This window comes from Takifugu flavidus, chromosome 2 (assembly GCF_003711565.1).
Source record: "Takifugu flavidus isolate HTHZ2018 chromosome 2, ASM371156v2, whole genome shotgun sequence".
Lineage (NCBI taxonomy): Eukaryota > Metazoa > Chordata > Actinopteri > Tetraodontiformes > Tetraodontidae > Takifugu > Takifugu flavidus.
Genome location: NC_079521.1, coordinates 17,901,008 through 17,924,297, shown reverse-complemented (window position 1 = coordinate 17,924,297; position 23,290 = coordinate 17,901,008). Strand labels below are relative to the sequence as shown.

At 47.3% G+C, this 23,290-nt stretch overlaps 1 protein-coding gene across 2 annotated transcripts; it reads left to right on the top strand.

Moving 5' to 3' along the window:
- The first annotated feature begins 277 nt into the window (after positions 1-277).
- cgnl1 (cingulin-like 1) lies at positions 278-20,338 on the top strand. Of its 2 annotated transcripts, XM_057019397.1 has the most exons (19): positions 280-451; positions 2,244-3,872; positions 4,023-4,117; positions 5,497-5,602; positions 5,747-5,836; positions 6,213-6,349; positions 7,562-7,700; positions 7,774-7,986; positions 13,533-13,739; positions 13,811-13,915; positions 13,996-14,148; positions 14,399-14,569; positions 15,983-16,144; positions 16,222-16,311; positions 18,087-18,170; positions 18,395-18,519; positions 18,805-18,913; positions 19,023-19,174; positions 19,250-20,338. In XM_057019397.1, exons 2-19 carry the CDS (start codon positions 2,295-2,297, stop codon positions 19,404-19,406), a joined length of 3,873 nt encoding a protein of 1,290 aa, XP_056875377.1. In that variant the 5' UTR covers positions 280-451; positions 2,244-2,294; the 3' UTR covers positions 19,407-20,338. The 2 variants fall into 2 exon arrangements, with proteins under 2 accessions (XP_056875386.1, XP_056875377.1); XM_057019406.1 differs by lacking the exon at positions 18,087-18,170 and having other exon boundaries at positions 278-451.
- The last annotated feature ends 2,952 nt before the right edge of the window (positions 20,339-23,290 follow it).

Genomic DNA, 23,290 nt, shown 5'->3' with positions numbered 1-23,290 from the left:
GGGCTGCCTTGATTCAATTCCCCGTTTAAAATATGTTAACATGTTTTTAAAATGTAGTTTATTCAGTTAAAAACACTTTATTTAATAAAAGTGCAAAGATTTTACGCTGTTTGCAAATCCAGCCGAGTGTCGCCGAACTTTGCCGAGAGGAGCCGAGCCCGCTCGTGCCGAACTCGGGTTGTGGCCTTGGAGAAGTTGTTTCCTCCGACCGGTCTTGGAGGGGTGGGCGGGGTTGTGCGCTTGTTTCGGGAGGCGGGGCGGCCCGGAGGGTCGGACGTTCTTCTTTTACTTGTTTTACTCTGTTCATAAAACAACAGCCAGGCTGGGTAACTTAGCAATCGGTCCGTGGGCACTTTGCTCCACAGTTTTGTCTGTAATTCATAGTAACAGCTAGAGAAGATATTTTTAGATTGTGCGCTAACTGGGCAAAAGAGAAAAAAAAGCTACGCTGGTGAGTAAACTAGCTAATTGCGTTGATTGTAACGATGAAGATGTGCAATCTCCGCTGGGGGTGTTAACTCCTTTAAACTCAGACTGGAAATGGGGGGGGGGGCAGGTTGTTGAAATGGTGACAGTGGGACAAAAATGCTGGAGTTGGACAAAGTTAACACGCTAGAAGAAGTGGGACGGTGTAAATCTGCTGCTGTTTTCATGCCACCTGTTGCGCTGTGAACTAATGTCCACAAACGGCGTCCAGCTTTGTCGAACCGCTCACTCCTGCGAGTGGGTCCGCGAAGAAAGGGATCCGAACTCATGTCGTTATCTGGGATTTCCACATGAGTGCCATTCGCTCCTACCTGACCCTCCGGATTAGTGAATTTCCATTCATGTTACGTAACTTTACAATATTTCCCACCGTGTAAATAATCCTGCTTTTCAAACGAATTCTGCGTCCGCGTGCACGCTTGCAGAGCTGCGGTCTGCACGCACGGGCCTGGATGCAGCGACGCAGAAAACGAATTAGTTCGAGCGAGGAGATAAAAAATCTGCTTTGTTGGAAGTTTGCAGAATCTGAACCTGTGCACAGATCAAAGCCGGGGCCTTGACCTCCATCCTGCGCCCTGTGCTGGCCTCTCCTGCACGGGGGGGGGGGGGGGGGGTCACAGAGACTGCAGACTTTCCTCCTCTTCCTGTAAAACTACAGTTGGCTTATTGATGCCTTGTGGCATTAGAGTTGAGAGCAGTCCTCTCCAAACACTTAATGATCCTGAAGCAGGCTAATCTGGACTCATTCAAGCATCAAAATCAATCACTGTTACTTATTGACCGGGCTAAACCAAGTTCTGGTGAATTATTCCCATGTTTTAAGGAATTGCAGAAGTATTGTTTTAAAGGGGCACGACATCTGAGACGGCCTACAGCTTCAACCTTAATGGTGTTTCAGAAAAAACACACCTTTTAAGCGCTGTAAAGCTTTATCACTCCTGACGCTGAAAATAGGGCTGGTCACTACCGTGCACATATTCTGTCTATAGGTCTTCCTTTAAACGCTTTAATGCTAATGTGCTACAGCCTGCGCTTCCCTTTGTTGTCGGTCTTATCAACATGACCCATCCTGGCTGTCTTTGTGTTCGAACATCAGGGTAAAATGAGACATTATCAGGACAAACAGGAACCCGTTAAAAGCCCATTGTCCAGTGGGGAAAGGTTTGTCTTCACTGGCTTCCCAAACATAAATGTGCACATTTGCAGCTTAGTTTAATGTCTGTACGCAGCTCCATATTTACAGTCGCTCCATCTCGTATATCATGCTGCCACCCAAGTATGTTATATGCACACATGCAATCAAACACTTGAAGCTGAACAGACTTAAATGCAGAAAAGAGCCGGATCTCGTATTAATCTCATGTCAGGACGACGTTTGTTGATTTTGAAATCCATTTTTCTTACGCTGTTGAAACCTATAGTGCGTGTCAGGAGCTGTAAACAGTTATTTTATCATGCCATCGTCACATACCTGTCAGGTCCGTCTGAGCTCTACCTGCTTATTATAAAGAGTGTCTTACCGGGACTTGTCATAGTATTTTAGACTCGAGGGTGTTTATTCTTCATTTGTGCTTCCTTAGCCGATGTGATATGTGGAGAGAAACTGAGCAGTGAATATTCCAAAATGATAAATGTAAGCAGAAGACATAATTAGTGGCCAGGCTTTGGCAGGAGGGTGCTGCTGGAGTCTTGTTTATACTGCGTTATCCAGCATCTCATCTCTGACTAACACGACCTGTCTAAATGTTTGGTTGCAGAGGTGGGCCACCTGATCCAGGAGAGGGATTTATTTTCCTTCTACATTCCTGATGGAGTCCTACAGAGTGACTGGCATTCCTAATAATGGGGAACAGCGGGGTCACGCTCAGCTGGCCCGCGCCTCGAGGCCCAGCAGTAATGGAGCGGGCACATATGGGCTCAGCATTCGTGTCCAGGGCATCGGTGGGCATCCCTATGTAGTCCTCAATAACCAAGACAAGGGCTCACAATCCTATGTCGACCCAAACAGTAATGGATACATTGACGCCGATGGCTCTTTTATTGAGAATTATGAGGAGTATGACTTCGGGGGAGGGAAGGAAGCTGGCTCCAACAGCCCCTTCATGGAGTACAGATCTCAGAGTACGACGTACTACGGTGCCCCTCAGAATGGTGTCTCGGAATCACAGGGCAGAAAGTCATCCACCCTTCTGAACTTTCAGAAGCATCCTGAGCTGCTGCAGCCTTACGACCCAGAAACCAACTCCCTCAACATTGACGGGTTCCACAGCCTGCCCCCAGCTGGCGCTGGCAACCAGCAGCAAAGTTCCTCCTCCAAATCTGCCGTAACCTCACCATCCCGTACCAAGTCCAGGAGTCTGGACCACAATAAGAATAACGAACCGCAGGAGAAAAGGCCGCCGCAGAGTGACGCAGCCCTTCCCAAGAGGAAGTCAACGCCCGAGCCTTTACCTCCATCCCAGCCCGCTCAGCCTCCAAGCAGGACACATTTGCAAATGGCCGAACCGCAGTCCAAACCGAGTCTCATCAACCCTCAGCCCAGGCCGGGCTCTAAAGCTCAGCAGCGGCCTGTAACCCCGGCAACCGCTGCAGTCTGCCCCACGAGTGAGCAGAGGAAGACGTCGTGCCGATCCCCCAGTTCAATGAGCAGCACCAACTCCAGCCTGGAGCGCGCTCGCCGCGAGCCCGACGTCCTTCCTCTACGGAGGACTGACTCCAGTGGACCGGTGCTCCAGACTTCTTCCCGTTCGCGCCATTCTTCCTCCTCGTCCACTACGAAGAGTCCCCTCGATGGACAGACGGACACCCTGTATGCGGACACCATCAACCGCCACGAAAACCGCCGCTACATTCCCTTCGTCCCGGGTTCGGGGAGAGATATTGACACGGGCTCGATCCCCGGTGTCGACGAACTCATTGAGAAGTTTGATAGTAGCCACCAGCGTAGGGGCAGGGCGGGGCGCAGGAACCGGATCAACCCAGAGGACAGGAAGCGCTCCCACAGCGTGGACAGTGGCCTCGGCCTGAGAGATGGTTCCGGCTTCCTCGGCGGGTTTAACCGGCAGCGAGGCACATCGGTGGAGCACGTCCTGAGGCCCTCGCAGCTGCAGCTGCAGAAAACAGCTGGCAGTCAGGACTCGTGGCTCACGGTTGTGGACGGCAAGCCCAGGTCCAGGCCTTCCTCTCGCACTACCAGTGCACCTGGTTCCCCTCAGAACACCACCTCAAAAGCGACGGGCTCCATTCAGCCCTCCTCAGAACCAGCCAAGAGTAAAGGAAGCGGAGGCAGCGGCTCCTCAGCTGGAGACGTTTTGACGGCATCGCTGTCGACAACCCTGTCGAAGTCCAGTACGGACAAAAAGGGCAGTTCTGAAGCTGATGTTCAGGTAAACAGCTGGATCCGTTCTGCAGCAGCATATTTACACACTCAAAACAAGATGTTTTTAACGTGGGTCTTCTTTGCCTCATTATTTCTGCCAGTTCGGGCTAAAGTGCCTCTTTTTAAAGTCTCTTGTTAATTTTCTTGCCATTTTCAGGTGACGCCTGATCTCTTGAAAGGTCAACAGGAGCTTTCACAACAAACACACGAAGAGACGGCCAAACAGATTCTGTTCAGCTACCTCAAAGATGGGTCAGTGATTTTCTCTTTTTTCACCTCTTTTTTTGCAACTCTGCACAGCCGAATCCCGGCTGGAGCCCAAGTCCGACCCGTTACACCGTAACAGTCATGTATCAGGACAGGAGAGAATGTTCTGTGGGAACTCAGGGTTGATTCCAAGTTTGACTGTTTTGAGATAAAAAGTGAAAGAATGTGCTTTCCTTACCCTCCCACCTAAGCCATGAGTGATCCAGCTGTCTGGAAGTCGTTTTCTTGCACAATCCCACCCCCCCACCCCCCCGGGAAAAGACGGGAAACACTTTCTGTTTGCCTCACCGATCAGACGCTAACTGATAGCCAGCGCAAGGTATGTTGTGTCAAAAGGTGAAGTGCAGCTCCAGTTCCAAAGCTAACTCTCTTTAGGTGAATGCACACGTTGAACCTTCAGCACGTCGTTGGATTTGCACATAAAAATCGAGCTGCCGTCAGTTGTCGCATTCGGCCACAGTTTTCATTGTATTGGAGGTTCTGACAGTCTTGTCTCGCTATGGACGGAGAACAGGAAACTGCCTGGGTGTGTCGGCAAACAGGTCCGCAGTCGTGGCCAAAGAAAAGGAAACACAGATGGAAGGAGTGAGGCTGAGATACATTCCCAAGACCCTAAAGACTAATATTCACTAGCAGGGGCGATAAAGCTTTAATGAAAGTCATGTGTCTATAGGAGGGCAGCTAGCTTGTTCTGAGTCAGCTGTATGGTCTCGATAGAGTGTATTAAAGATCAAGCTGCTAAATGCAGAGTTTTTTCCACTTTTATTTAGGAATACATTCCAGCTGTGTTGCTTTCCCGTCTCAGATATCCGGTGATGACTTCGGAAACACTCCGTTTTGAATAGTAAAGACAGAGCAGCCCCCTCACAGCTCCAGGAAAATGTGGGTTTAAAATGTTGAATTAAAACTCTGCTGTCCAGTCCTTTACTTTTTTATAGATTCAGCATATTTTCAAAGCCGAAAGAAAAAACCTGGCTGTGCAGTAGAGAAAGTCAGGGGTTATTAATGTCCTAACCCTAACCCTAAAGGCCACCTGACATGAAACAAACGGACCGATGGAACCTCTGGTCAGTGTCGCCTAAATTAAAACATTTGCTCTTTGGTTTCAGTCATCAACCATAGGGTCCATACGTTACACTCCACAGCCTTCCCATTACATTCTGCCCTTATGTTTGACTTTTCAGTACTTGCCGCTTGTAAGATAAGTGCAAGGAAACTTTGAGTTGACACATCAAAGCGCCGCCGTCCCTTCTGACCCCTTCTAATCTGGGAATTAATTTCCCCACTCCCAGAGCAGTCTGGATTTAATTCCTGAGTCCCCAAACGCTGCCCGTGTTAACATGGCTGTTGCTGCCCGTCTGCAGGAGTAACGACAGCGATGAAACTACGAAGAGAAAGGTCAACCTCGTCTTTGAGAAGATACAGACTTTGAAGTCTCGGGCCACAGCAGGCTCCCAAAGTGACAACAAAGTAAGACGTCGTCTTTTTACGCAGTAAAACGGCAATAAAACGACTCGACTGTGAAATACGTTACAAAGTAAATGTAATTTATATATCGGTGAATGTGAAGTGCATATCAAAGGGGTTCTTAAACGCCCGTTTCCTTCCCGTCAGGCTGTGGATTTTGCTGCTCAGGTCAAAACTCTGCAGGAGCGAAATGCTGAAATGGAGAAAAAAATGTCTGAACTGAAAATACAGATTCAGGTAATAACAGTTTTATTGCGCGTGTGTCTTGGGTCTGATACACAGGCTCTTCCTCAGGCTGTTAATGAGATGTTTGTTTTAGAAATTAACAGTCAGGGATTTTTAGGTGGTTGACGTTTAGAGCTTCTGATTCCATCCACAGTCGCTCCGACACAAATGAGCAGCGACGAGGCCTCTCAATAGTTGTATTTAATTAAAAAAAACCTGTCACGCCTTGACGTGTGGTTTTTCCAGTCATGTTATGGGCTTTTGAGTTTCATTTGCTTTACATTAACATTAAAAACTGGTTTTCAGTTTGTCGATGCAGCATATTCAGGATGCTTCGCTCACTCTCACTAAAATATGGTTGAAATATGGTTGTCTTTTTTTACATTAGAGGAACGGGGCTGACAGGAAGAGCGTCACAGGTTTGAAGACGCTTCAGGAGGAGCTGGAGCAGAGCACTCAGGAGTGCAAACGTCTGAGGGAAAAACTGGCCAAAACAGAGACGGAGCTCCAGAACACAGTTGAAGAGTAAGTGATGGATGATGGAGGAGATGATTTGAGTCAAAGACATTATAATGATGCTAAATGTTGTGATGCTCGTATGACCAAATACTAAAGACTATATGCTGCCTTTCTTTGTGACCCATCCCTCTATTAAAAGTATCCCCAAATAACAATGCTTATTCTGGACCACAAGAGCCCTCTGCATATATATGATGCTATTCATCACAAGTGGAATCTTTGCTATATGTATTTATTGCTACTGTTGGGATGGCAATTAGTTATCTTGTATGCTCTGCGGAGCGTGGTTAGTCTATTTATAAGACATTGGCTCATATACTAGCTAAAGAAATGTAAAAACCTTGAGTTTGAACAGTAGAAGCAGGAGTGTTGTGGCTCCTCTGTTTATTCACGTTATCAGGTGGAATAAATAATGAGTGTATGAAAAGCTCGTAGCTGTTAGCACGTCTCTTCCATTCTGCACATCGAGTGTGTGTTTGGACCACGTTGAAGCCAGCTTTTAGGCCAGACTGGGACAGCTTGGTCAGGTATGTTAGGCAGTCTGAAAACACGCAGTCTTGACACGAGAGACCCAGAACGTTGGACAAACACACAGAGCGCGATACGCTGGACAAAGGACAGCAGTGGCGGTGCATTCAGGCGATACGCTGGGCTTGAGAAAAGATACATGTTGGCACAAGGAATTGAGGATTTTGTGTGCACAGCTGCACACAGATGTAGCCATCGGTCAGATTACAGCTATTTATTTATTTTTACCTCAAGGAGGTTATGCAATAACCTACCTGTCTAATGTAAAGTAACTCAGAAAGTTCTGAATGGATTTTAGTGACATTTTGGACAGGTGTTAGTGAAGCCAGAATTAAAGTGAAAAAGGCAAATGTCCAGTTGTGGTGTAGGAGCGGCTGTTTACGTCCCACATTCCTTCCTTAGAGCAGGCATCAGATGTTCTGTTCCAGTCTGCGTAGTTGTGATGAGACTTATGAGGTGTCTGGCATCACCTATCACCCCCCTCCTCCTCCTCTGTGTGGTCGTGTAAGGGTAGATTATTCTTTGCCATCTGTCAGGTCTCCATTTCGACCTCTGACCTCTCGCTGGTCCTCATATTCTGACCTGTGCAGGTGTTGCATCTGTGTGTGAATTAATCCGCAGGTGTGCTGGAGTCTCATGGGGAATATGTATGGCATCGGCGCCGCCTTATGACACGTTGTGGTTTGTCAGGCTCTTTCAGGTGAAGATTGAAAGGGAGCAGTACCAGACGGAGATCAGAGACCTGCAGGACCAGCTGTCAGAGATGCACGACGAACTCGACACGGCCAAGAAATCAGTGTCTGATGGAGAGAAGACCTCCATGATGGCGGTAACGCGCTCTTCGCTCTAAGCTTTTAAAGGCAGGATGCTGTTGCTGGTTACTAGCGGTCAGTTTTCAACAGGACATGATGCATTTGAAGCTGGAGCTGCAGGAGATTCTCCTGGCCAAGGAGGAGCAGGAAGATGTGCTGAAGAGGCGGGAGAGGGAGCTCACAGCCCTGAAAGGAGCCCTGAAGGAGGAGGTCGCCGCTCACGACCACGAGGTTGACAAGATGAAGGAGCAGTACGAGAAGGAAATGAGCCGGCTGCAGATGTCTTTGGAGGAGGCCAAGCAGGTAGTCGACCTCCTTTGTGTTCTCCCTCTGCTCGCCTCCAGTTTGGGTTCCCTCCTCCTCGTTTCCTCCGCGTTCACCCCCCCTCCCCCCGTCCAGAAACACACCCCGTGACAGGAGTGCAGAGATAAGCCCCACATCAAGGCAGCTCCAGCTCTGCGTGTGTGTGTTTTGCTTTGTGAGTTGCAACATATGTTCTTCATCAGATGTTTGAAGTGCTGCTTTGAAGTTCACAGCTTCATCACTAGTTTTGCGTCCGCAGCGTTGATCATTCTTATTATTATTACAATAGTGATATTACATTAATAAGCCAGCGCTCATCATAACCATTACTGTTCAGGTGGCAGTTAACTTATAATATTAAGTTAAATAATATTTACAGGTCCCCATTGACAGACAGACGTTAGAGTTTAATGCTCTGGAGGAAAGTGGATGTCACATGTTCAATATGCATTTTAATGGTTTGGAACTGCACTGCATGACTAGAAAGGGTTCTTAAAATAATAATATAATATATTATATAATATTCTTAAAATAGCTTGGATTAGCAAATCATGCTCAAATATGGCAGAGTAAGGCTGGCTGTTGTTTAAACTTGTCATCCCCACACTGTTGAAGACCGCAGGTAGAGTTGGAATCTTACTTGCAAAGGCTTATTTTAATGTTCTTCCTCATACATGGATGAGGTTAAAAAGGATCGAGGGAGCTCACGCGCCCGAGCTCTGTTAACAGTTGCTGCAATGAAAACAAAAGACGATTTAGCACAAAAACACGGCACGTCATCAGTTCTCATGGGAAGGTTTACGTGCCAGTCAAGCGTGCTGGTGGTTTTCTTATCTCAGTTGTCTCTCAGGGAGGAGGATGTTACTGGAACACCCATGTTTAAACAGCGAATTTAGTCACTTGTGTATCAAAATGATGCCTCCTGGCACGGCCGTGTGCTGGTTTATCTGTATGGGATGTGTGAAATTCTGATTCCTGTATATCTTTTAGGTTAGTTATTGTAAAAAGAATCTCCACGATGTTTCTTTAAACGTGTCACACGTTGGTTGGATTCCTAATTTTTTAAACCTGTGAGTGTGAGTGAAGCTGAAATGTGAGCTGGAAGGACTGATGACACATTGTTTTAGTGGGTCACTGTGTGGCTCATGTGTGTCCTGTTTATCTGAAAGAGTGGAAGTCGTCCCTTTTCCTTGGCTTCCTGCAGGAGCGGTGGGGGTCCGCAGCACTGCCCTCCTGCAGCTCTGTGAGAACATTTCCTTTTGTCCGACAGCAGTTTTCTTCCAACACGCATTGTGTCACTGTGGGTTTTACCCTCATGACTTTATAAACACTCCACGACATGAAACCATTGTTTTCCCCCACTTGTCGGGTATAAAAGAACATTTGCTGGAGCCCTTCGTTTGTCACCTTGATCAATTGTGTGTCCCTGGTTCAGAGCTTATAGACGCGAGGCCGTGCTGCTCAACTTCTTTAAATATTTACATTTGCTCTCATTGTCATTTAAATCATTCTGGAGATTGTGTGAGGGCATAAGTGTTCATAATTGATAATAAATACAGTGCTATTAAAGACAGTTACGTAATTATAACTGTAATCTTCCATGAGTGCTGTTCTTTAAAAGTGTGGGCTGTACTGTAACATGGGGATAATCGGACATTTAAAGGGGTGGTGCCTGTTCCCTCTTGTAGAGACACTGGAACTTTGCAATGTTTAAATTTTTCTGGCTGCCCCCCACTCTAACCAAAGGGCACCCTCCCCCCGTGAGTGGCCCTCGTGTGGTCCCCGCAGAAAAGAATGCTGGAAACTGGAGCACTAAATTGGTCTGTATACTAGTTAATTGCAGTGGCCAGCCATCACTAATCTAATGAATTGCCGTTCCTGAGTTGCATCATGCCCCCCCTTCTCTCTGCACCCTAGAAGAGTGGGGGTAATTGTGGACCTCAGTTGATAATGAATGATGAGCTTGTTTCACACAATAATAGCAACGGGGGTTGGGACGTGCTGAATAAGTGGGTCAGTATGCTGAAGGAAGAGGGGTGCATGTTTGACCCCCTGAAAGACCGGAGGGGGGGGGGCTGGCCTCCGATTGTAAGCTGCATTGTGTTTTCTGTAGGTTGAAATGTGTGGAATTTCATCAACATATCGCAATATCGGACTTGGCTTCTTTAGAAGAGATGAGTTCCGTTAAATATTACCTCTTCCATCTCTTTGTGTCAGCTTATATTGGTATGCAAAGCATGCGGGAGGGGCGGGGGGGCAGGAGGTTTTCCCTGGAATGTCAAGGGTCACCGTTGAGAATGTGCTCCCTGCAGACCTGGTTTTTCCGTCCGTTTCAGCTCCGTTACAGTACCTGCTGCAACTGGCGGGAGATGCTATTAATTTCTGCTTCGCTGGCTTCTTCACGTGCATCTCTGTCTGGGCATTAGATGATTTAATACGTCTCGGCCTTCTTCTTCTAACCGTAAGAACAGTCTGTGCTTATCGCACAGCTTCCAGCTCATCTACAACCCTGAGCCACGCTGTGTACACTATCTCATCTGTAGCCTCAAACCCAAATGCTGTATTTGCTCATTTTCCCACTTCCATGCGCCACCCCGGGATCTGTCACTCAGCCCCAGTAAAAGCAGTTCATTTTCCAGCCTGTTTCATCCCCAGCTGCATCTCTGCTGGCCCACAACTAATCTGCCCGAGTAGAAACGTCAAACTCGCACAGCCTTGAGTGGAATCCCCCCCCCCCCTCAGGTTTTTTCCTCCATTTTTGAAGGAGAGATTCCTAGTCTGTCCGTTTGATGATAGCAATACATTACCAATCATGGTGTGAAGAGCTGTTGCTGGGTAGAGACATATTGTAGCCTGCGAGGGGGAGAAGGATGAGGGAATACTGGGAATACTGGGAATACTGGGTTTGCGGGGGTCCACTCGGGGTTACAGCCGTTAATTCCTTTTGTGATTTAGAATTCTGCAGGTTATTCTCAAGATCGAGTGAGGACCAGCCTTGTTTTAGAAGGTTATCTTGCAGAGGGAAACGGTGTCACTTTAACTCCTGTTATTTCAGAGCTCTCCTGTAATCTTACAGTTTGGCTGCGAGGGACAGAGGCTCAACAGGGAGATTTTGTTCCCTGGCTTGGACCCGGTTTGATTGCGGTCCTCCTCTGACCAACGAGCTGCCAGCACATTTTAATTTCGGTGCCTCTGCTCAGGTTTTCCTTCCTCATTAGGCCCTGTTCTGGCGGCCTCCTTCATGAACAGTGCTCTAGTATGTTTAACAACCTTTGGATTCAGTCTTCTCTACTGTCTCCTCTCGTGCACGGATTCGTGCAACAAAGGTGCCTTTTCAATGAGAAAACAAATAAATGTGGACTGAATGTTTTCCAACTTCTTTGTGACGCTGGTGTGTGAAAGTTTTAAAGTTGCTTTGCGAGTGTCCCAGTTAGGATTGTCACTGGAGTCTTGTGGGGGTGGAGACGCAGAGTTGTTACATTTCAGCCCGTTCTACCCGCTACTGTATGCAGATGGAGGCTCGATGAACAGGGAGCTGGGAATTTAACACAACAAAGAGGAAGTGACTGAATGGCTTTTAAGTGTGGAAGACAGCAGGGAAAACAGGAAGTCAGCCCCCCCACGGTCGCCTGGCATCACCTTCTTTTTTTGGACCCTTAGTTTCCATGTGATGGTAAATAACCAGGGTTTACCTGCAGCACACGACCTGGAACGCGGCTGAAAATGAGTTAATGAGCAACTTGAAACAAATATGCTGAGCACACACGAGTCAGTCTTTGGTTGAGTTTGGTCAGAGAGGACGGAGACATTTACGTAATTAATCCCACCAGTTTTTAATGCGACATTTACAATAATACCATGAATCAAACTGTTTGTTAATGTCTGAATGAAATGACATTTTAAAATGAAATGTTTTTTTTTTCTTTTGGAATCCTGCAGACATGAGGTTTGCTTTAACTTTTGAGATGAATGATTAACTTTTTCAAGCAAAGACTAAGAAAAAGTCATCAGGTTTGTGAAGCCATTAAATATTATTGATGGTGCTGTTATTGAATACTTGTGTTTATCTTATTAATTTATTGGGAAAAAAGGGTCTTTCCTCCTGAGCATAGGCTTAGGGTGAGTCTAATGTCTTCCTCTGTGCAGTCATGTTTCTATCTGGTGGGATGGAGCCAGGGTGGGAAGTGGGGCGGACAGAGAGGGTTCCGGACTGAACTCTGAACTCTTTGTGTATATGTCAAAAGAAGGAGCCCTGTCACAGCCCTGTCACAGTCTTTCTATTACTCCTGTGATGACAGCCGGGTTCAGCTCACATCCCATCCAACCTTTCTCCACTTCCTGAGCTTCCTCTCTGCCTCAGTTCTGTGGAAAAGGAGACATGGTTCTGGAATCTGCTGTTGCTCTGCACAGTCCTACCGAACCTCCATTGTTATGTTGGTTACCGTGGAGAAGCGATGCTCGGTCCTTGAGTTCTGCACAGAGCTTCTCGCTGCTGTGACTAAAGCAGACGAGCAGGTGAGGCAGACATGAGGGTGGCGCTTCGGTGACAGCAGGTGGAACTGGTCTGACTGGCCTGGCACCAGCTGCACGCTGACATGCCGTTCCATCACAGGAGGTGCCCATATTCACGCACAGGCGAAACAAAACAAACTGACCAGGAGTGGCCCTTCTTAGTCACAGTGGGCGTATTGGAGTGACGACAGGCAGATTAAAGATGGCCAGAGATGACCTGGGTTTGGATTTCATTGTTTGTAATGAAGGAATTCTCTGCGAATGAAAATCAAGTTCAGGCCTCGACTCAAAGCAGCACCAGTGCCAGTGATTAAAGCCATAGAATTTGTGCATTTTACACATTTTACACACTTGCTTTGATGTTAAGGAGCCCTGTGTTCTTTTGGCACGTCACCAAACGGGTCATTTTGCGACACCACCTGACTTCAGCGCTCGTGTCGTCGGTTCCCCGGTAAAACCACAAGGCTTCATTTTGCAGCGCTGTCGTCACATGACCACAGGTGTGCTGAAACATTCCTCGGAGCGCTAAACAGGAAATCACAAAACCGGCTCATTAACATTCCAAGCAGGAATTGGTGGCCTCTTTCACTTGGACGGTGCCACAGCTGAAACCTGTCGGCGTGCAGCCTGACTCATTGAGCCTCGCACAGCGCTCCACCTCCAACTGTCACAGCCGGAGCGACACGCTGTCCTTCCTCAATTTACTGGTGGGAACGACCTCCGACCCTACAGGCAAATGGAGTAGCATGGATTAAAGCAGCGCTCAGTCAGCAAAAGCTAACGAATACTCAGATTTTATTAGCATCAATAATGTTTTTTTATGAATTGTGACAGATAAGCTGGATAACACTATTATAATGTCTCCATGGCAACAAAGCACTGGTCACAAAACTAAGCCCAATAAAAGAGGTTTTTGTTTCCATTGATAATTGGGATTTAAGTATTCCACTGAGCATTTTGTTCCACTCTCTGTTTAGTGTCTCAGAGTCTTGCCTCTTTTATACCGAAGCCTCGTGTCCCGTTCTGATCTGCAGAGCAGCGCGGCAGTGATCCGCCAGAAGGCTGAAGTGGAGGCAGCCAAGGGTGCAGTGGAGGGCCAGGCAGGAAGGTTGTCCTTGGAGACCGAGCGTCTGCGCAGGAGGGCCCAAGAGCTGGAAAATGAAGTGGCCAAACTCAACCGCATCATCGACGAGGCCAAGCTTCAGGAGAGCCGGCTGGGAGACCGAGTTGGTCGCCTGGAGGTGCAGAGTCAAGAAATAACTGGCGTTGATTGTTTATTATATGGTTTTAAGCCTCGAGTTTCATTCACCAGAAAGAGAAAAGGCAACTGGAAGAATCGTTGGCTGAAATTAGGGAGCAGGAGGAGGAGATGTCGCGTGCCAATCGGGCGTTGACCATTCGTTTGGAGGACGTGCAGGTAAGATGGACAAGAGCTGCGTGTGGGCGGGATGTGGAGCCCCCCCCATTGATCCCCTTAATGCCGTGCTCACTCTGCAGAGAAACCTGAACAGACTGACCCTCACACACAATGAGCTGGAGGAGATGTTGCAAGAGGAGAGAAGTCAAAAGGAGCAGTTCAAGAACATGAAGAACAACATAGAGGAAGAGAGGAGGTTACTGGACCGCACCGTGGAGAAGCTCCAGAGGGAGGTGAGCGCATTCAACTGTGGAGCGCATTAGCATTTACCCTGACAAATCCTCATCAAATCCTCCTCCTTTCTTGGGCCGAGCGCGGAGTTCAGTCTCTTAACGCACACGGGCACAGTTTCAGTCACAAAGAGAATGTTCTTTAGGCACTTTTGAAACTGGAGAGAGGATTTTAAACAGCTTCATTTAGTCCTGCGCATTGATTTAACATCATAACTGGTGTTTGGTGTCTGTATCTTATCGCCGCCTGCAGATGAACGATATCGTAGATGCGTCCCAGTCATCCACCCTGGAGCTGCAGGAGCAGATCGACCTTTATAAGGAGAAGAACCGTCGGGAGCTGACGGAGCTGCAGAAGCTTCTCAAGGAGCGAGGACTGGAGCTGGAGAAGCACCTGCTGACGTCGAAAACCCTGCAGGAAGAGGTACCGAGGTCTCCGAGATGCCCTGTTTAGTGCGACCACTGCATGTTTGAACGCTGAGTCTGATGTGAGAGGGGTCAGATCCACACCGTCATTAGTCACCCCAGGCCTCCCGTGCACGCCGCAGACGATGAGCTTTTGTTCTGACTCAACCAGTTTAACTGCCTCCCTTCACCATCCTCTGCTTTATCAGAAATGTCATCAGTTTGGTATTTACTGTTCCCCACAGGCCTCACTGATCAAAACAGTGCCAAAGTAAAGCGTCCGAGCCGAGCAGAAGCTAAACATCTCTCTTCTTTATTCAAATAAATGGTGGAGAAGCAATGGAAATGGTGACGTTATTGTTCCTTGTGGTGTGTAAATAACACTTTAATGGGAAAACCTTTGACTCTTTCACTCACAATTAGAATCAATTCTTCAGTGACACTGTTGTATGTGAAGGATGATATTGTAATCAAAGTTTGTTGAATCTTATACCAACCACACAAGGGCAGGATTTATTTAAGGTTGTTCTACTCACACCTGCAGCGTTGCCTTCGGTGTTTATGTTACCGTCGCTGCTGCCACCATTACCGAGGTGGAGGTCGTGATATAGGAGTTTAGTCTGAAGTGAGTTTGAGTCGTGTCTTGTTTAAGGTCACCCCCACCCTTACCCGCATGCAGCTGGCGCACAGGAAAAGGAGGATGCGAAGGTTGTGATATCATTGTTGTGAAAGCTGTGCTGGCTGGAATCACATCCTCCTCCTGGACCTGTCCCGGGAAACCGATTGCTGGGCCGACTGAGTCCACTTTTCCAGCTGTTTTCAAAGACCAGCTCGGTCTCCACCCATCTAATGAAAACCCCCAAAGCAAAACAAAGCAGGTCTGTCGGGCCTCTCCCCTGGTCCATGCGTAGATCTTCAGAACCTTTGATTCACGACTGCCTTGTTGCACCTTCTAGCCACTCTTTGTTTTCACCGTCAGCTCTAATGTTGCAATGAGGCCTTAGACGAGTATTTACACAATGAAATGTACAACAGTTCTGCTCTAATGGTTAAATATGTTCCGGGTCAAAAATAAAGGCACGTGATTAATTTTCCTTGTCTGAACATTAAGCAGCGGGGACTAAATTCCAGCTGTGGGGGGAACTCTGAGGGTGCTGGATTCATTAGTCACTGGAAGCAAACGTGCCATCATTTATCTACACAGCAGATCAGATGCTGGTCACTGTTCCAGCTGTAATGATCCTTCGGTGATATTGTGGGAGATGGATTGCAACGAGCAGAAGGTTCATTTAACAGATTTTATACCTAAATTTATTGCTAAGTTGCCCCAAATGGCTCCGATGGGGTCCGAGTTCAGGAGACACCATGGCGCTGGTAAGGAGCCTCTCTTAGTTTTTCATGCGTGACAGAGCGTTGCTGTGTTTTGTTGCAGTTGTCTCAGCGGGAGGAAGAACTGCAGCGGTGTCAGAGGGAGCGCGACGAGGCCACGCTCAGGGAGAAGGCGCTGGAGAAGAAACTCCAAGATCTGGAGGGCGAGGCCGAGACAAAGGCCAACGCTAAAGAAGACAGAGCTCGCCAAGTCAAACTCATGGAGGTAACTCGTGACGTCGCACTGAGACACCGATGCAGGGGGCAACCTCGACTGAATGACCGAACACGCGGTTTATACAGGACAGGATCACACAGCTGGAGCTGAACCTGGAAGAGGAGCGTCAGAGCGGAGACCATCTGATGGACAGGATAGACCGGGGAAGAGAGCAGGTACGGCCGGCTCAGTCAGCACGCGGTCATTATGGGCTCACCTGTGTCAGCTAGCTGCTCCGTAATGTTCACACAGACGTGTCTCTGTTCCATCTGTAAACGATACTCTGCCCTCCTGCTGCTTTGTCTTCCACGTCTAACGTCATGACCACAGTCACTAATCTCTGACAGAACCCCGCCGTCCATCAATCTGATCGAAAATGCCTAAATGCACCTGTTGCAGGGGTCACGCGTCTCTCTGCTCTTTGCAGCTTTACATCAATACTCATCATGTTATTTTTTCAGTGCTGGATTAAACGATCGGGTCGGTGCTTTGCAAGACGAGCTTGCATAACTGTTCAAGTTGGCCGCCCGCCTGTGGTCCGAGTGTGTGTGTGTGTGTGTGTCCAAATTTCAGCCGCATTAGACCCATCTAACGCGCTGCCTGAGCCAGAGGAGGCGCGCTGCCAAATGTCTCCAGTGTTCTGGTTGCAGAGTTCACTTTAAAATTACCTTCAGTAACTTTATCTAACAAATCCAGATCCTCGGGTTTTCAGAAGTGAGCGAGCTGCTAACGGAGGCTCTGACAGACGTCCTTTTAGGAATGGTTTCTAAACGGGGAGGTGTCCGGTTGGTTGTTAAAATAAAATGATAATGATGCTAAAATCTTAATGTAGGGACTCCAGAAACCAGGGGAATATTGCAGCGTGTGGGACGGTCCCGCTGTTATAATTGAAATTTGTCACTTCTGAAGGAAGGTTTGCAGACTAAATGACATGAGTTCAGCTGTCAAAGCAACACTCCAGCTTCATTCATCCGGAGTAAGCCGACACACACGCACACACACACCAAAACGCGTGTGCTGGTGCGCGCTCTGATGTCTGCGGGGAGGAGAGGGGTGGTGCACAGCCACGGGGTGGTGGGGTTGCAGCAGAGGCAGCGGGAAGAACACCTGCGTCTCTCCTGGCACCAGGTGCTCGGCTCCTGTCTAAATGAGAGTAATCTCCCCTCTCCTCTCCCGCCGTCTTTCACAAAGCAGATTAGTTTCGCTGTATGTTCCAGTCCGCTGATTCAGCTCCCTCAAGCACTGTGCTGGGCGCACCAGTTATAGGGGCCATCGTTCATCAGAGCAGCCCACTGTCACCCACTAATTGGCATAAAATATCACCGTTTCGAAGCCCCCTTCACAAAGAGAACCGTCACCATAGTATCGATTAGTTCTCATGGCTTCTTCTGAACCAGAGCTGCAGTCATGTTCGTACAGTCTGACTCTGTACGAGTGGATATGTGATGACACAATATTACCCTTCAGTGTTTTTAAAGGTTAAAACGATTAGAACTTTCTTCTTATAGGGTGTCGGGTAATCTGAAACCGCCGCTGATCATTTCTTGCAGATATATTACCTGTTAATCCTAAACCATAGTAGATGTTTTGGGAGTATTTGATGTCGCGATGCTGAACTAAGTGGATGCCTACTTACCAGTGTTGTCAGGTTTCACAGCTAAGACCGCAGATGAGATTTTCTTCTGAAAGCACACACCTGTATTCTCTCTATGGAAACTATCAATTTCCTTTTCTTGGTTACAAAGGTTATATGAAAGTCTCGACAAACAAAATGGAATGCAACCAAGCTAGAAAACTCATCTTGCAAATGAAGCGAGGCCCTTTGAGGAGTCATTTTTCCGCGCCGCGTCTGTTTTTGGTTTCTGTTCACGAGCGAGACGCGGCGTCTGCTAACAACTGTGCTCCGACTGTGAGACTGTAGCGATGACGGTGTCTGGACTCGGCTTGACAGGTGGAGCAGATGAGGAATGAACTCCTGCAGGAGAGGGCTAGCAGACAGGACCTGGAGTGTGACAAGATTGCTCTGGAGAGACAGGTACACACTCTCCTGTCCGGGGGAGGGGGGGGGGGGGGCGATACACACAGTAATACACCAGAGTCACGACGAAGCATCGGCCGACTCATTTCATCCACATCTTGTCTTCATCTTCATTTGAATTTGTCCTTTCCGTCACCAGTTTCCAAGCGATGTTTTTAAAGACATGGCTTTATTAAATGGGGAAAATGATGCGGTAACTTCTCTGTCCGTGACCTCTGCAGAACAAAGACCTGAAGGGCAGATTGTCTCACCTCGAGGGCTCCCAGAAGTCCAACAAGGAGAACCTGGTAGCCCAGCTGGAGGGCCGAATACAGGAGCTGGAGGAGAGGCTAGAGGGGGAGGAAAGGTGAGGCAACGACCCCAGGTGGGAAGTAAAGATGAGGTGCATTGTGGGGAAGATGTTGAGATCAAAGGGGAAATGTAGAGGTTGGGTGAAAAGGTTTTTGAGGCTGGAGCAGACGGCCTGGAAGTGACAACTGGACTTAAGATGAACGCTCCAGAATGATCAGCTTCATCGGTTAAACAGTTGCCTTCTGTATAGAAACATATAGGTCATACCCCTCAGTATTAAAATAGATAAGCTGCTATTGATGACGCTGCTGATGAAGGCCTGTCACTCTGCACGTTAAAGGGAACGCGCCAACCTGCAGCTGGCTAACCGAAGACTGGAGAGGAAGGTGAAGGAGATGGTGATGCAGGGTGAAGAAGAACATAACTCCTTGCTGGATCAGAAGGATCAGGTATAAGAGCAAACGTTCACTCTCAGTTTGCTGCTCGGGAACTTGAACTCAAGGATGTCTTTCTTGGCCTTTGACCTTTTGTAACCCTCGTTGTTGGTTGTCCATGAAGCTGAACCTGCGCCTGAAGGCCTTGAAGCGGCAGATGGACGAGGCAGAAGAGGAGATCGACCGGCTGGAGCACGCCAAGAAGAAGCTGCAGAGGGAACTGGACGAGCAACAGGAGGCGAACGAGCAGCTGCAGAACCAGCTCAAAGCTCTGAGGTGAGTGACCGAAGCGAGGGGAGGAAGACGGCCAGAAGTCTCTGAAGGCTCTGACGCCGTTTCTGTGTGGCCCAGACGCAAGAGCAGCTCCGCCCCGCTGCTGAACACCCTGCATGACGACGACGACGACGACGACGACATCAGCACCGACGGGGAGACGTATTTCAGCTCATCGTCGGCCTGCAAGCGCTCGTCCAGCCAGGAGAACCTGCTCTCCACCTTCTCCTTGTGAGGGGAGGAGACGTCCGCTGCTCTCCACGACGACGCGTCCGTCACTTCATGCAGTATTAATACTCTCAAGCTCTAAGTGATCACCAACCTACAGTTTGTGTATATTGTTTATTGGGATAAATCTACATTCCTATCTTTAGTCTCCAGGTTTTCTCCTCGGTGGGTTTTCCTCATTAGCAAATTGATCATTATTTTTCCATTATTACACCCAGAAGAAATCCCTCTTTGATGCACTGTAAAACAACATGTCCGCTGCCTGTCATCAACAACCTATTAACCTGTAGCTTTTATGGCTTTTACACAGTAAATGTTTTATTTAGTGAAATTTTAATCAAATCAAATATATGAAGCTTTTTCGACAAACATTCACATCCAACTATATGAAGTGATCAGTGTGAGAATGTTTCTTTATATTTATTCATTGTTGGACGTGCAGACTGAGGGCTTTTAATGGACCAGCGTTGGACGTTGTACACAACATTTTTATACACTTTTATATGACTTGATGATGTTTTATTTTTTCTATTTTGCCACCCATTAGAAGCGTCACAGTATTGCTTATGTATCACCTGGAAAAGGCTGTTTCATGCATTCTGCAACATGTCCCAATACCTCTGATGTCTCTTTGATCTGTGAGCGCTTTGATTCAAACGGTTGATCTTTTATTTCCCCGGTGAAGGGCGCCGTTTTCTTTCTGAAGCCTTAAAATGTCCGACTGGCACGCGAGGCTGATTCCCCTGAAGCAAGTGAGAACTCCTCATGGGTTGAGCAGACACTTGATGTTTTGATTTACACTGTGATGTTTTGCACTGTAAAATTGGCCCAAACTCGCCGTCCGTGGAGGAACAGAGACCTGAGGAACACGTCAATACCTCCTCGTTCACGTTTATCGTAAATCCTGCTGAGACTAAATAATAAAGCAATTTCACTTACTCTCCTCTTTTTTGTGTCCATAAGCTCATTTCAGGTGACATAAAATTACTATTATTTCATTCATAAGCCTCCAAACTGCTATACGATACAAAACATCCAGTTTCATCGCATTTGAACGTCTAATATTCACTTTGTGGGCTATAAAATAGACCATTTGGTTTTAATTTGAATAAAGGAGCAGCTTCGGTATGTGGAGAAGTGAAAAGTCTCCGACTCGGTATTAAATGACGTCTGTGTGGGGTCAGCACAGCTGTGTCAACAGCTGCTCTTTATCTTTAATTTCACGCTCAGCAGTTCAGTATTTTCCTTCTGGATCAAATGAAGCACATGAATTCTGCGTTTGGACCTTATAACCTTTCGGTGCACAGCTCTGACCTCCTCGGCCTCTGGGGTCAGAACACAAACAAATAAGGTCCCGTTCCAGCTGCAAAACATCTGTTTCTGTATGTTTTTGCTTGAAATTGTTTATTGATGAAAAATGTCCCAATAATGCAACTCAAATCGCCTGTTGAATCGCCTGTTGAGGGGCGCCCCCACACTGGCTGGAGGGCTTTTGTTGACAGGGCGCGACCTTCGTTTCTTACTTCTCTGTGTGGAACAAACGCGTCAACCTTTGGAGTGGCACAGCTTTATCTTTCCCATTCTCCTACAAACCCTGCAGCGAACTAACCGGGGCTGCTTAAGAGGGAAAGGTTGTGTATGCTTAACAAGGTGATCATTCTTTGGATTCCTTTATGCGCTTAAGTGACTGACTGGAGGGACTGCAGAGCCACAACGAGCTGGACAGCAGAGTCCTGCTGGAGCACAACTGCAGCTTTCACACGGATCTTTTGATTTCACGGCTCTGAGCAGGAAATATTCTGGTTTTACAAGTCTTACGGTCCCGGAACATCTCTTGAGGCTCAGCGTGGGCCGACGGAAAACATGAAAACACATTTTCTGCATTTTTTTGTGAAAGTCACACGCAGCGCGATGCCGCCCTCTAGCGGCGCGGGTGGAAATGCGACGAGATTCACGCTGCAACATTAATTTTAAACTAAAATATACGTCACGATAAACAGAAGACTGCTTTTAATCACCAGGCTTCATTCTGTGCTGTCAGGCTGATAAGTCCCATTCTACAGGACCTTTTTTTAATGAAGGCACTGACACAAACCAGATCCTAAACACACGCGCGCGCGCGCACAGTGTTCCGCAATGTTTTAGTCTCATGTCATCCTATGCAGACACAGCCCAGTATCACAAATCACAATAAGTTTCTAGGGACCTATTGAGTTTACACAGAGATGCCTGTACAGTTGAGAGAGGCAGCGCAGCCGGTTGAACCTGCTCTCAGAGGTATTTTACACCTTCAGCACAGGCAGCTCACAGATAAGGTCACATCTGCCAGTTTAATTAAAACGCAATCCCACAAAATGTCAACAAAGTTACTAAAAGAGTTCAATATTAATTAATATATATAATTCCTGACTGGGACAACAAAACAAATCAGTGGAATGCACGAAAAGGAAGCTGGTTTCTTTAATTACAAAAGTCTAATTAAATCAAAACAACAACACCCAAAACTAATTTCTGTAGAAGTGTCACCCTTGCAGTATGTTTCACATCCGAGAAACAGAGCATTATTCTAAAACTGTGTTATCTGTGATGAAGTGCCTGCAGCCTTGTGCCTGCACACATGACTCTGGCCGTCGAGCTGCAACACAGAGCCTCAGAGGTCATCAACCAAGGTGTCCTGCTCTTACATTAGCCAGACACAGAGGAGGAAAAGCTCACTTATCACTCAACTTTTCAAGTTTTGTGAGGACAAAACCCCCCAAACTGGGACGAGGAGTCATCAGACGGGTCATTCGTGGCAAAGCGTGAGGGCACAATCACATCAGTGAGACATTTATGGAGGAGGATTTTATGTGTAACGCTGGCTTTGGCTCCCCGCCTGACCGTGTCACTGATTGTGGGAGTAAACAAGGCGTGTTTGATATCTGGTTGCTGATTAACGGCTCCAGTCTGAAAAATCCCTCAAATGTGGTTGTGAGAACGTTTTCCCTTTGACCCTATCGGTGCATTTTTGACATAACTTGGGCCAGAACTGTCTGTCTGTCTGTCTGTCTGTCTGTCTGTCTGTCTGTCTGTCTGTCTGTCTGTCTGTCTGTCTGTCTGTCTGTCGGTCGGTCGGTCGGTCGGTCGGTCGGTCGGTCGGCCACGTCCATGTCGAAACTGAACGACCATCTTGTGGCGAGGCTTCAAAAAAACATTAACATTTTCATAAAATTAATTATTGACTGAGAACCTGCTGCATTCGGAGGCATAAAAACGGAGATAATCCAGTTTCTGCCTTAATAAGATGATAAAAACAGGGTTGTCAAGGTGAAGTGTGGAAGAAACTTCGAAGAGAGGCCGACTGCGGATACAAAAACCACCAAAAAGTGGACGTTCAGCAGAGTCCCGCTGTGGCTGGATTGGGATAAAGTGATTTATTAATATTCAGCCGGCCAAAGTATTTGTGTGAACTATTTGTAATTAGATAAGCTCCATTTTCCAGGTCTGATAGTTTTATATGAAGACAGCAGGAAGTACAGCATATAAAAACACCTTTAAACCCTACTGCAGCATTTATGACATGATAATGAACATGATAATGAGCATTATGTTATTATTATATAATAATGAGCATTATGTTATTATAACGCTGCAGATGTTTAATGTACAAATATTTGCTTTAAAATAACTCAAATGGATCCAAACACAACTTCCCAAACTTGCTCTTTCAAGATTGTTCTGTTGTACCAAGGTTTTACCTAAAAGACAATATTAGCCCAATAAGAACTGAGCTGATATTGGCGTCATGAGGAAGGACTCGTCAGAGCGGTGGCCACTCCTGTCAGTGAGACAGGCTCCACCCGTCTCACCCGCCCTGAGAACGTCCTGCTGTCAGCGCTGGAGGTGCAGAGG

Excerpts from the sequence above, each read along its gene's own strand:
- cgnl1 (XM_057019397.1), top strand. The coding sequence starts at position 2,295 with ATGGAGTCCTACAGAGTGACTGGCATTCCTAATAATGGGGAACAGCGG. Across the intron at positions 6,350-7,561 it reads CTCCAGAACACAGTTGAAGA|GCTCTTTCAGGTGAAGATTG; the intron begins GTAAGTGATGGA and ends GTGGTTTGTCAG. Across the intron at positions 16,145-16,221 it reads GCCAAGTCAAACTCATGGAG|GACAGGATCACACAGCTGGA; the intron begins GTAACTCGTGAC and ends CGGTTTATACAG.